Source organism: Gekko japonicus, unplaced genomic scaffold (genome assembly GCF_001447785.1).
Source record: "Gekko japonicus isolate JY-2015 unplaced genomic scaffold, Gekko_japonicus_V1.1 scaffold664, whole genome shotgun sequence".
Classification (NCBI taxonomy): Eukaryota; Metazoa; Chordata; class Lepidosauria; order Squamata; family Gekkonidae; genus Gekko; species Gekko japonicus.
The window spans coordinates 234054-247208 of record NW_015166441.1 but is presented as its reverse complement, the minus strand read 5'-3'; the positions used below and the strand labels follow the sequence as shown (position 1 = coordinate 247208).

At 42.8% G+C, this 13155-nt stretch overlaps 1 protein-coding gene across 1 annotated transcript in view; it reads left to right on the top strand.

The window, feature by feature from the left end:
* LOC107111057 (calreticulin-like) overlaps window positions 1-10967 on the top strand; it is a 33030-nt gene extending 22063 nt beyond the window's left edge. The window contains exons 8-10 of the mRNA XM_015411965.1: window positions 2822-2965; window positions 6993-7085; window positions 10265-10967. Coding sequence (XP_015267451.1) covers window positions 2822-2965; window positions 6993-7085; window positions 10265-10396 — 369 coding nt within the window. The 3' untranslated portion in view covers window positions 10397-10967. The remainder of the gene's footprint in view (window positions 1-2821; window positions 2966-6992; window positions 7086-10264) is intronic.
* The last annotated feature ends 2188 nt before the right edge of the window (window positions 10968-13155 follow it).

The window sequence follows — 13155 nt, the reverse complement described above, 5'->3', positions numbered from 1 at the left end:
CTAGACTTGACCTTTGTTCCCAAGGTTCTTCTTTCCATGTTAACAAGTCAATTTACCCTCCTTTTGTCCAAATCTAGTGTATGAGAAAGAGAAATTGTGGCACACATCTGATGTTTGTAGGTGTTCTGTGTTGTTTTATCAAAAGGACTTCTCTTCGTTGTTTGGGTGTCGTGTTTATATTCACACATTGGAGAAGAGAGTTTCAAAAGTTACTATCGCCTCCTGGATTCAACAGTGCAGCTGTGGTTTGTCTGGTGGACGGACCCTGCAAATATCCTAGCGGAAGCTCCATTCCACCCAGCCAAGGCTACACTCACATTAACCACAGACGCATGCCTTTGGGGTTGGGGCGCACATCTCAAAGGACTTTGTGTCGGGGCTCGTTGGGAATCCCAAGTAGCCCACCACCACATCAATTTCCTAAAACTGTTGGCAGTGCAGTACGCACTCAGGTCCTTTCGACACCTTGTGGCTCGGCAGGTAGTCACTGTCCTCATGGACAACACCACGCCCCTCTGCTATATCAACAGACCGGGGCACGGTATCCAGGGGACTATGTCGTCTAGCCCTGGAAATATGGGAAGACTGTCTGTCGTGGGGCACATCCCTGAAAGCCGCCCATCTTCCGGGGACTCTGAACATCCAAGCAGACTTCCTGAGCAGGGGCAGCGCGTCGGAGCACAAATGGGAGATCAACTGACAATATCTCCAGTTGATCTTTCACCTATGGGGCTATCTGGAGATGGATACATTTGCTACACACCACAACAGGAAATGTCGTCTGTTCTGTTCAAGAGCGGGGATCGATCCCCTGTCTCTAGGTGATGGTCTCCTTGTCCCATGGTCACGCATGTATGTGTTCCTCTTCCCTCCAATTCCACTAATCTCCAGAGTATTTGCCAAAATAATGCAGGAGAAACCTCATTGCCTCTTAGTGACTCCATGGTGGCCCCAGCAACATAGGTTCCCCATTCTGCTCCATCTCTCCAAGGGCTCCTTCATACATTTTCCTCCAGTCACGGATCTCCTCCTTGCGGGGAAGGGGCAGATTCTGCATCACAACGTGCAGCTTCTCAAGCTGAAGGCTTGGAGGATTCTCTTCTGAAGTTCAAAGACAGGATAGACCATGTCATACTAAACAGTCGTAAGCCGTCCACTCGAGCTTCCTACAAAGGGAAGTGGAGAAAATTCTTGTCCCACCTTACGTCGTTGGGATTGCCACCACCCCCATTCGATCTGATGACAATTTTTGGCTTTCTATTATCCTGTTTGAACTTGGGCCTTAGTTGTACCTCATTGAAGGTCTATTTGACCACAATTTCAGCCAATCACCCACCGATTGATGGTTACTCTGTTTTTCCCCACCCACAGGCCAAAAGATTTCTTAAGGGCCTGACCCACCTTTTTCCTTTGTCACATGGCCCTACACCAGCATGGGACCTGCCCATGGTGCTTATGAGACTTACAGACAAGCCTTTCAAGCCGATAGCTTACTTGTAGCTTTCAGCTGCTGTTGTGGAAGACAGCCTTTTTAATTGCAGTCACCTCCACCAGGAGGATGAGCGAACTGTCGGCGCTCCGTTGTGACCCCCCATATTTGAGTTTCCGTCATAATGGGGTCACGTTGCTTCCAGATGTTTCTTTCTTACCGAAAGTTGTTTCTGAGTTTCACTTACAAGCAGACATTGTCCTCCCAGCATTCTTCCTGTCCCCGTTGAACGAGGAAGAACATCGGCTTCACTCGATGGATGTCAAAAGAGTGCTACTCTTACCTGAGTCGAACAAGGCCCTTTAGAAAGTCACCAGCCTTGTTTGTCTCTTATGTTTTACCCTCCCAAGGGAAGAAGCTGTCGTCCCAACGCCTATCCAAATGGATTGTGGAGACTATTAAACTGTGCTACACGCTAGCAAAGAAGTCACTTCCGGGGTTGCTAAGGGCACATTCCACCTGGGCAGTGACCGCATCCACAGCCTTCCTGCTAGAAGATATCTGCAATACAGCGACCTGGGTCACTCCTCACACGTTTGTGAAGCACTACGCCCTTGATGTGCGCATTCACCAGTATTCAGCAGTAGGTCGGGCAGTGTTGCAGGCGGCGCAGAATTAGTACCTCAGCTCCCTCCTCCAGGTAGGTGTGTACTGCTTGCTAGTCTCCCAGAGGTGTGATGCAGAGAGACCATGAAGAAGATAAACAGGTTGCTTACCTGTAACTGATGATCTTCAAGTGGTTATCTGTTCATTCACACCACCCGCCCTCCTTCCCCTCTGCTTTTGGTCCTGTCCTTTCTTTGGAGACTGAGGGCAGCGGTCAGAAGGAACTGGCGGGATCCTCGTGCCCCCCCCCCAGTCATGCGCAGTGGAGCCCGGCACGTGACCAGGGAGCGGGCGCGAAAATCCCTTTTGCTTTCCATTATACCAATCAGGGTCAGCGCAGGCACACTATATCCCAGAGGTGTGAATGCACAGATAACCACTCGAAGATAATCAGTTACAGGTAAGCAACCTGTTTTTCTGTATCCCTCTCCTTATACAAATGTTCACCCTCCACCATGTTGCCCGTGGGGTCACTGGACTCTCATGAACAGAACAGGTGGCAAAGTGGGGGAAATAGTGGAAATTGCCTCTCTGTTAATAAATGAGGGATGTGCTTTTTGGGAGCAGATGGTATAACACAGATCACTGACATTAGTGTTGCATATTTATTTTCCTTTTTATGTATTTACTCTTTTATCCCAGATTTATGCTAATTGATCAATGTCTGGATTAAGTTGGGTGAAAATAAAAAATATTTAAACTTGTTTCAAATATCCTTTTTTTCAGGGAATATGGAAACCTCGTATAATTAAAAATCCCTATTATAATGGCATCTGGGTCCAGCCAGAAGTAGATAACCCAGAATACACTCCAGATCCTAGTCTTTACAAATATTTCAATATTAGTGTTATTGGCTTGGAAATTTTACAGGTATGTATATTATGCAGATAGCAGAACTCATACTGCCATTGAAAAGATAATTTTTGTAATGGCCGTCATTCTGCTGTGGAACAAAAGAACATCTGCTTTCATTCTGTAGTCTAGAGCAATAGTATTGGTAAGTAACCCATTCATTTTTAAAAGATGACATACATTACACTTCTCATTGTAATCTCTTTAATTAAATCAAGAGTGTGGGCAGCCTATAAATAATCAAGGTGGAAATCCTCAAACCACTTAAGGGTATGAATTATTTTATAAGTGATGTATTTCAATAACCTCTTTCTAGAGTAAAATCTGGTGAATGCACAATGAACATAGAACAGTCCATATGTGCCCAGCTTCCCCCCTCCCCAATTTCTTTTCCCCCAAAATTTGATGCTGGAATAGACTGCTTCCACAGTCTCTGTACTACTGCAGGCTGAAAAGCCAACATGCATGCTAAGGTGTATACATCTGGTGTCTTCATTGGCTAGATCTGGAAGTGATTAATTTATTTATAGCCCAAATGGCCAATTTTTGGGAAGTAGTAGAATATAATATTGTGTGAGTGGTAATTTGGAGGCTGGAATCTTTTACTGTATTGAAACTTGCCAATTATGTGATGTTACTCTAGTTTCTAATTTTAAAGCATACTCTGTGGTGGTGATGGCAGCAAAGAAGAAACCGTTTTCCGCTGCCATTGCATCTGCACAGTGTAGCCCAGCAGAACTCTTCTGAATGGTCGGAGGCCTGTTGGGATTTGGCCTGCAGGAGGAGATGAACTGCTTGGTGGCCCACTGTGACCGTTTTGCTCAGCACATTGCAAATAAAATCCCTCACATCTGTTCTGACTTGGACTCCATGTTAGCAGTGAGAAGGTCAGATGGTGCGAGGATGCTACCTTGTGCAATTGTGTGAGATACTTTTCAGTTTATTCAGGAATTCAGGCCCGTAGCCAGGAAAAAAATGGGGGGGGGCCCCACTGGTGGGCACAATGTCACAATAAATAAATAAATAATGAAGAGCCAGAGAAAGGGCCACTTTCCGCCAGACAGAAATCTATGGTCTCAGTGCGGCAGCGCTCCTACAGCTTGTTTGGGGAAAGGGCTTGTGGGTGGTGGTGGGCAGACTGGAGAGAAGTACGCTTGGGCTGGGACTGGCACAGGTGCAGAGGGGAGGGAGATGAGGAGGAGCTGCTTACCCTGGCGATGCTGGCTCTTCCTGCTGCTTCTTGGTGGGCTGGGCCAGTATTGCTTAAGCTGCGTCACACTGCCACTGGCCCAAAGAGATTTCTCTAACCCTCCTTCCTTCCTCCTTCTGGGCCACATGCTGCTTTCTCCTTCTGCCAGGGTAAGAGGTGAGTGGAAGGAGGGTTAGAGCAATCGTTTTGGGCCGCCAGTAGCATGGCGCAGCTTAAGCAATACTGGCCTGGCCCGGCCCACCAACAAGCAGCAGGAAGAGCCGGGGTCACTGGGGTAAGCAGCTACCTTTTAAATGTCCCTTTAGAAACTGGCTCTGACTTACAAAAGAACAGAGCTTCGGACTGGCAGCGGCATGGCTTAAGCAGATTGAAGAAGATTGGGTGGGGTGCTGCTGGGGTGGGGGCTTCAAATGCAAAAGAAGAAGAGGTTGGATTTATACCCCATCCTTCACCACCCAAAGAAGTCTCAGAGCATCTTGCAATCTTTTTCCCCTCCCCTCCCTCCCCTTCCCCACAACAGACACCCTGTGAGGTGCTGCCCTGTGTGCCCCACCAATGGCTATGGCCCTGCTGAGGATGTGGACAGGGTCCTTGGAAGTCTGAGGCCTTCCACCTGATAGTATAACTCCTGCTTATATTTTCCAGGGGGGCAGCTGACTGGGTTCAAGAGGTAGTGAATGCTTCCTTAGGAGGGGGTGGTCATTTTTGCCTTGAAACAGGCTGTGGTGCATCCACTTCTAAAGAAACCTACCCTTGACCCAGGAGACCTCAATAATTATTGACCAGTCTCAGATACTCCATTCTTGAGCAAGGTGATTGAATGGGTGGTGGCTGCATAACTCTGAGTCTTCCTGGATGAGGCAAATTGTTTAGATCCCTTCTAGTATGGTTTTGGGCCAGGTTATGGTACTAAACAACCTTGGTTGCCTTGGTGGATGTCCTACGCCAGGAAGTGGACAAATGGAGTGTGACTCAGTTGAGTCTCCTGGACCTCTCAGCAGTTTTCAGTACCATTGATCTTGGTAGCCTTCTGGACTGCCTATCTGGACTGCAGTGGTTCCAGTCCTACCTGAAGGGTAGGTTTCAGAATGTAGTGCTGGGGGCTGCTGTTTAGCCCCTTGGCCTTTGGCGTGTGAGGTCCCACAAGGTTCCCTCCTGTCCCCTGTGCTCTTTAACATCTACATGACAGTGCTGGGTGAAGTCATCTGGAGATCTGGGGTTGGATTGTCACCAGTTTGCAGATGACATTATTTTCTATTTCACACTTACAGCTGATCCCACAGAGGCTGTATAAACCCTGGACCATTGCCTGGAGGCAGTTCTGTAGTGAATGTGGGCTAATAAACTGAAGCTTAATCCCAACAAGAAGGAAGTGCTACTTGTGGGTGGAAAGTCTGACCCAGGATTTAAGGTGTCACCCATTTTGGATGGGGTTGAACTCCTCGTGGAGGAACAGGTTTATAGTCTGCAATTGCTCTTGTGCCCAGGTCTACCGTTGGATAAGTAGGTGATAGCTGTGGCCAAGAGTGGCTTTTACCAGTTTCAGCTGGTTAGCCAGCTGTGGCCTTTCCTGGACAGAAAAGATCTGGCCACTGTGGTACATGCCCTGGTTACATCTAGATTAGATTACTTCAATGTGCTCTATGTGGGGTTTCCCTTGAAAAGTGTTGAAAAACTGCAATCAGTACAGAATGCTGCAGCCAATATGTTGACTGGAGTGGGTTAGAGGGATGATATCACTCTAGTCTTGATCCACCTACATTGGCCTCCAGTTTGTTTCTGGACACAATTCAAGGTGCTGGTCTTGACCTTCAAAGGCCCCAGATATAATGATACAACAGAATAATAATACAACAGAACAATAATTTTGTGAAACACCAGGCTTTATTTATAATGTTCTAAAAATGTCAAGACCATACATACAATTTATTCTCAGTAGTGCAAAATCTAAGTTGTTTCACCTAAATAAAACATTTAAAAGTACCAAACGGAGCTTTTCATGCAAAACCTGATGAACACTGGTGGCTGTCTGATTGTAATCTCTCATTAAAGTCTCTCTAGACACCATGGTTACAGGAAAAATCAGGAAGACACAAAATTTTGGATCTGTACTAACTCCAGTATGTTAGCTGGCTCCCACTGTTGAGTTCCATCCCCTCTTTTCCAATCCATATTAGACAAAATCAATTTCAATTTTCAATTTATTACGGGTCTATATTACCGAAGTCTTGACCAAAAGAGAATGCAAAAGGGGATTAGACAAAATCAAAACAAAAGTGCTTAGGGGAAAATGTTTAATGAAATAAACTAAAGTAGCCAACAGGGCTGAGAAAAGTGTTCAGTCTCTTTAAGAGGTGTAATACATGGAAATGGATAGTTGAAGCTTTTCATCTTATTGAGGGATTTTTAGTTGCACCATTTGACATTTATAGAAATATAGATTCCGATTAATTAATTGTGCATGTTTGAAATTCTAGTAGACTTTCCCCAGAACAAAGATTTTAATATTTAGTAGGTATTCGTGCTCACACAGTGTTGTTCTTAAACATAAAGAAAGGCCATGAGTGATGGCTGGAAGTACTACTGGAAATTATCATTACCCATTCTGGACTTGCTGCATTCTGTTGTATCTACATTGATCTCATTGTGGCAGTTTTATATATTACATCAACCTTTGCAGTATAATTTCTTTTCTGATTAGGACATAAATGGATCATCCTGGATTATGCCAAATTCGTTTAGAGCCTGCAAATTCAGTTGGATTGCTGGAAATAATTATCCTTTGTATTAAGAATTACTTTGAGGTTTACAGTTCTCCTTTTTTTATTCCAATAGGGAAGATCCGGTACAATCTTTGATAATTTTCTTATCACAAATGATGAAAAGTATGCTGAAGATGCTGGTAATGAAATGTGGGGAACCACATATGTAAGTGACTCCATAGCATTTCACAAAAGTAAAAATCATACTTTATGGCTGAGTCTGATAATTACATGCATACTTTTTTGGATTCTCATAGGAGTCTTTAAGAACAATAAATATTTAATATTCTCTTGTTTATGTGCTGTAACATCGCACACAGGAGGGTATGAGAAACATACAGTAATGAACGATGTTGCAAATTTTTATGGCTATAGGAGTGGGAATATTATTCTTCAGTTTTGTTAAGGGGTCTTTCTTTACCATCTTTATGTTTTTAGCAAGTCAGGCGAGGCAGGGTACATACTATCACTCATATTCACATTGTCAGTTTTGCAAAATATTTCCTCCAACTGTTTGGTAATCTGCAGCTGAATACAATTCATGTTATATATAGTAACTGGGAAATAGTGAGCTTTATGTAGACAGTTAATTAAATACCAATAGATATTTCAGTGGACCAGAAGGCCAGGCTAAGTGTAGGTAAATTGTTTGCTCTGTATCCTACCACTCCACTAAGCAAAGTTTGAAGTCTTCATTCAGCCTATGCCAGGCTATCTCCCAGCATGTACTAATTATGAGTTGGGGTGTTCAGTGTATTTGCAACAATGTTTTGCCTACTGAACATTTTTAAACTGAATGGCAATACAAGTAGTGTACCCCAGAGTAGCTAAGAGAAGGAACTGTTAAAGAGGAGCTGTAAGGATGGTTAAGAAATGTACGTAAAACACATTGATAATTTAGGAAAAGTAATTGACTAGCAGCAACTAAGCTCCAGTATGCATCAACATTTGCACATATTCACTGTTATTTTTGAAAATGCTAGTTAAAATACCTGGAGTACAGTTGAACAAGCCAATAATGTTGTTTGACTTTGGATGGTCAAGAAACTCCTTTGCTAAGTAAGAGATTCACAGTATAGTTGTAAAGCAGAAATTCACCCTTCTAAACCCATTAATCTAACTAAATTCTGTTTAGGATTACACTGCTAGCATATTCTTCACAAAAGCTCAAACTAGAAATCCAATACAAAAGGATATTGGCTATTTGTATACTTTTTTTTCTTTTCACAAATTGCATACCATATCAGATGAAACTGTCATTGCGATATTTTGTATAATTAAGATGCTATAAGTATCAGAAGGGAAGAGTTATCAAAGTTTTCAAGCAAGATGCTTGGTCAAAAATCATATTCTGTTAAAAACTGGCCTTAGCTTTTGATGGTCATTAAGAATTATTGGAAGTTTCAGTTGGAGATAGTCTGTTGTCACACTTACTATTATAGTAAAAAAAACCAAACTGGACAGACCAAAATGTAGGATAAAGTCTTAAGGAACCACAGAAAACACTCATAATGTGGCTTGTTAAAAAAATCCAGATGTTGGCATGGCTCATACTGATGGGTAGCATTACCATCAGGCATGGGGGGAAATAATAGAAATATAATGTGTGGATATGGGAGTTGAAGCTTTTCTTGGCATGGGGATAAATAACATACCATTAAATCTTTATTAAAGGGATAGGACATTTTTGTCCAGGCCTGCTGAGAACCCTTTTCATGGATGTGGGAAACATTAGAAATCTTCTGCCTAAGACAGTCCTGTAAGAAAAATAGGGCTCACCAAAGAAAAATACTCTTCTATATCTTTAACACATTTAGTTGTATCATTATACCAAATTTCCTGTATTAACTAGCATTCATTCATTATATATGAAGTACATTTCATTAACATAAGCAAAGCCAGTAAATGATAATATGAGTACAATACAAAACAATACAAAATCTTGATGCAGTTATTCTTGATGTTGTTTTGGCTGAGCTCCTGGAATGTTTACTCTTTGAGACGTCCTGACGGAGCTGTAAAGTGTGCAAAGCAAACTGAGGAGTCCTCGTTATACGAGTTCCTGAAAAGTGTTTATCACTCCTTCATTTGAAAACATGTAGTTCCAAGGAATGTAGGAGATAAAGAGAACACACTTTCCTAGGATTAAACAGCTGTTTCGTATGTCTTTTTCAACTCTATCTCTCAGTTGGTGTTTCTCACCAATCTCTTGCCGTGGCACAAGCAGGCATGACAATAATGTGGATCAACGCAACCTCTCTCTAGTGTCTTTGGCTCAGCCAAAACAACGTTAAAAATAACTACATCAAGATTTTGTATTATTTTGTATTGTACTCATATTATCATTTACTGGCTTTGCTTATGTTCATGAAATGTACTTCATATATATAATGAATGAATGCTAGTTAATACAGCAAATTTGTTATAAGGGAATTTGGTATAATGATGCAACTAAATGTGTTAAAGATATAGAAGAGTAATTTTCTTTGGTGAGCCCTATTTTTCTTATTGTAATTACACCAAAGCCTGTCTAGTTTTTAAGACAGTTCTGTGGCTGTTCCCATTAGTTTTTAGGTTGACAGGCAGAAGAAGGATAATGAAAGAGGTCCTATTTTTTCATCCTTCTCTCACCTTGCTTTGCCTCTTGCAGCTAATGTGATCCCTTTGCTGATCTTTCATTATAGTGAAAGGTACCACTGTTTTTCTCTCCTCCTGCAGCCTTCCACTGAGAGGAGAAACAAAACAAGTGCTTTAACTCAGGACACAGCCAGTTGCCATCTCAATACATGCTAAAATGTTTACAGGACCAATTTAACATGCCAGAATCAACTTAAACTCTTGTATGGGGTTCTGTACATACAAATAGTTATGCCGACCAGATTTTACAAAAAATATTGCCTATACTTAACCCCATGGATTTTAGTTACTGGATTAGCATGTCAGTTACTCTTTAAAGCAGAAATCTAACAAATCAGATTGTATATGCAAGAGTATGCTTTTTTATCAGTAAGGTCAAGAAATACTCCTGAGAACAATGCATTAAATTAAAAGGGTTTGACTTCTGTCCTCCCTCAATGAGGCCTTGGGAAGGGCTCAGCTCTTCTTAGTCATTGACTTTTTAGCCAAGAAGGAATGGGAGACAGAAGCAAACAGAAATATATTTCTGCATTCATATACAGGGCTATGATGTTTACAATGTTGAAAATATTATCTTTTTTAAAAGTTCCTGATAGCTTTCATTTGAACCTGAGAGGGAATAAGCCTGCATAAATACCTAGCCGTTTATTTGTACTAGCTTTTAATGATGTTTTCTTATTCACATCTTTTCAAAATTCTGATAAACAGGAAAGAGAATGGAAGAGAAGAGAAAGACAAGATACAGTATATAAAAAGATAAATGATAAGGAGGAACCAAAAGGAAAGGAGGATAAGAAAGAAAAAAAGCAAAAGGATCCCAATGTTAAAGATGAGCTCTAATGAACCAAAACCCAGTGCCTACTCATCACTCTGTTTATTTCTTAATAATTGTATTTATTTTCAAATATCTATTAATGAATCTCAGAAATGAAATGGCAATTAAAAATTCCAGGCATATAAATTGTTGTGCTATTAGATAGCTAATGATGGTGTAAGTAATGCTAAGAACTGTTAGTGCGGTCCTATACAGAATTACTCCAGTCTAAGCCCATTATGCCGGCAATTTGTACAATGCAGGAATATAAAATATAGCACAGAGCCATTGACTCAATTCCGCAATCACATTCCCTGATCTCCAGACCAGGGCTCAGGGATCAGTAATGTGATTTGAGGTTTAATTCTTCCACCTCATGCACAAATTTCTTTCCTATTCATGGTTTGTTGTAACCATAATTTAGTGTAATCATATGCATTAGAGCTAATTACAGTTACAACTAAGCAGGAGTGCCCAAAACCTTGGTTTGCAAACACTTCAAAGTTAACAAGCCAAGAAACATCATAGCACACAGGTCTCCAACCTTTTTGAGCCTATAGGCAGGGGTCATTTCCTGCAGGAGCGCACAGGAGCGGAGCTCCAGCAGTAAAGAGCCCAGGGGCCGGGTACATGTAACAAGCCCCACCCCCTGCTCCCAGCAGCCCTCAGTCGGAGCAAGAAGCAGCCAGGTAAGTTGCAGAGCACCAGCCCCCCGGTCCAAAACAGTCCAGTGGCATCTTTAAGACCAAGTTTTATTCAGGTACAAGCTCTCCCTCCTCTGCGAGGACAGATCTGCACGTCCCCCCCACCAATAGCTAGCAATCCAAAACAGTCCAGTGGAGCCTGAGCAGTGGGTGTTGCCTTCTGACACACTTCTGGTGATGTCAGGGGGTGTGGCATATGCAAATAAGTTATGCTAATGAGCTCCTGCACCTCTTTTCCTACAAAATGACCCCTGCCTATAGGCACCTTTGGAATTCTGACACGGTGCACACAACTACAAAATGTCTGCTGTAGGAGGCGAGCCAACCACACACAGGAAGCCCAAGGGGACAAAAAGTGTGATTAAAAAAAATACACTGGAAAAAAGTAGCAAGAGAATAAAATCAATACTGTGGTGGCAGCTGCTGCTGAAACATTTTAATCTGCACAGCCAATTGGATCTCCAGTGGCCAATCAGAAGCCCTGCTGTGCAAAAGTCCCACCTGGCCTCACCTACTTTCTAAAAACACTTTGGGGGCACCAGGAGAGGTGTTTGCAGGCACCATGGTGCCCACATGCACCTTGTTGGGGACTCCTGTCATAGTAAGGTTCTTTTTTCGGCTTGTAAGGATACCATCTGCAAGCAGGCACAGTACAATACAGATAGGCTTACCAAGTGCCGGCGGGGGATCTGCGTGTCTTGGCAGGATCCCTGCCGCGGGGACGGCAACACGCGTTGCACCGCCATCGCCAGGATGTGACGCTACGCGTCGCTCTGGCAACGGGGCTGTTTGGAGTCCCGTTGCCAGAGCGACGCATAGCGTCACATCCTGGCGACGGTGGGTGCAACATGTGTCGCTGTCCCCACGGCAGGGATCCTGCCAAGACACGCAGATCCCCCGCCGGCACTTGGTAAGCCTAAATACAGATCTTTAAATAAAATAATAGAGTTGTGATCTCCCAAGAACTGTCTGCTAGGGCTTAATGAGCCCAATCACAGAAAGCCTTGGCAAGGCTAGTCTAACATAACGTAGGGCTTTTTGCTTCAGCTTTTCCATTTTAAAGAATGGAAGATCATGAATCTGAAAGGTAAAAAATTCTCAATGAACTAGACCTGTAACTCATGAATTCACATGCAAACAATGACCCTGAAGAAGAACCATAAGACACAAACTCGGGAACAGGGAGTGGGAAAGTGCTGTGATAAAACATCAAGACCCAATGCAGCTTAGGAAAAGACCAGAGCAGTCAATGAGATTTCTTCTTATGCTTGAGGTTGCTTGTATGATTGGACACAGAAACTTGTTAGTATTAAATTTTTAAAAAAGGAATTGAGAACATGTTAATGGAGAGGTTTCAAGCCAAGATTCTTCCTATGATAGAGGCAGCTGTTTCCAAATGGTTGCTCCTGCAGACATAAAGATGGTACTTCCTGGGCTCTTCTGAACCACCTCTAATCATCTGAAGTGGGAGTAAAATAAGGGGTGGCTCTTTGCTTTGGCAGAGATACTTTGGAGAAATAAGTGGGTGCCAGGAGACTCATTGGCAAGCACTGTGTTGGAGATTGTTGTCCCATGGGTTGCATCTTCCTTCATGTACCTGAAAAGATTAACTTTTTTAAAGTTAAAGCATGCTCCACCCTCATGTTTAACTATGCCATAAAGTACCCATGAGCACATTCAGATCCACTTAGTAAAGCTGCCAGCAGTAATGTGATGCCTGTAGTATTAGAATGGATTAGCAGACAAAGAGGAAGTCGTGGCTGTCACATCTGACTCCAGGGCATTGTGTATCTAATACACTACAGCTCAGGACAGAATCCAGGAAGATAATCCAAAAGTGGGGGGAGGGACAATGAGAATATTAATGCACAGTCAAGGTTTTCCCCCCAGTCTCTAGTAGGCAATGCTGGGGGTGTTTTAACACATTGCAGTAAGGGCTTATGTTGCAGGACTGCTGCCACATACATAGCTGAACTTTTATGTTCTTTGTGCTTGTGATCAACTCCTCTAGACCTCATGCTCATCCACAAAACAGAAGCTGGCTATGTCCAGCATCTTTTTGGACTTCAGTACTCCTATCA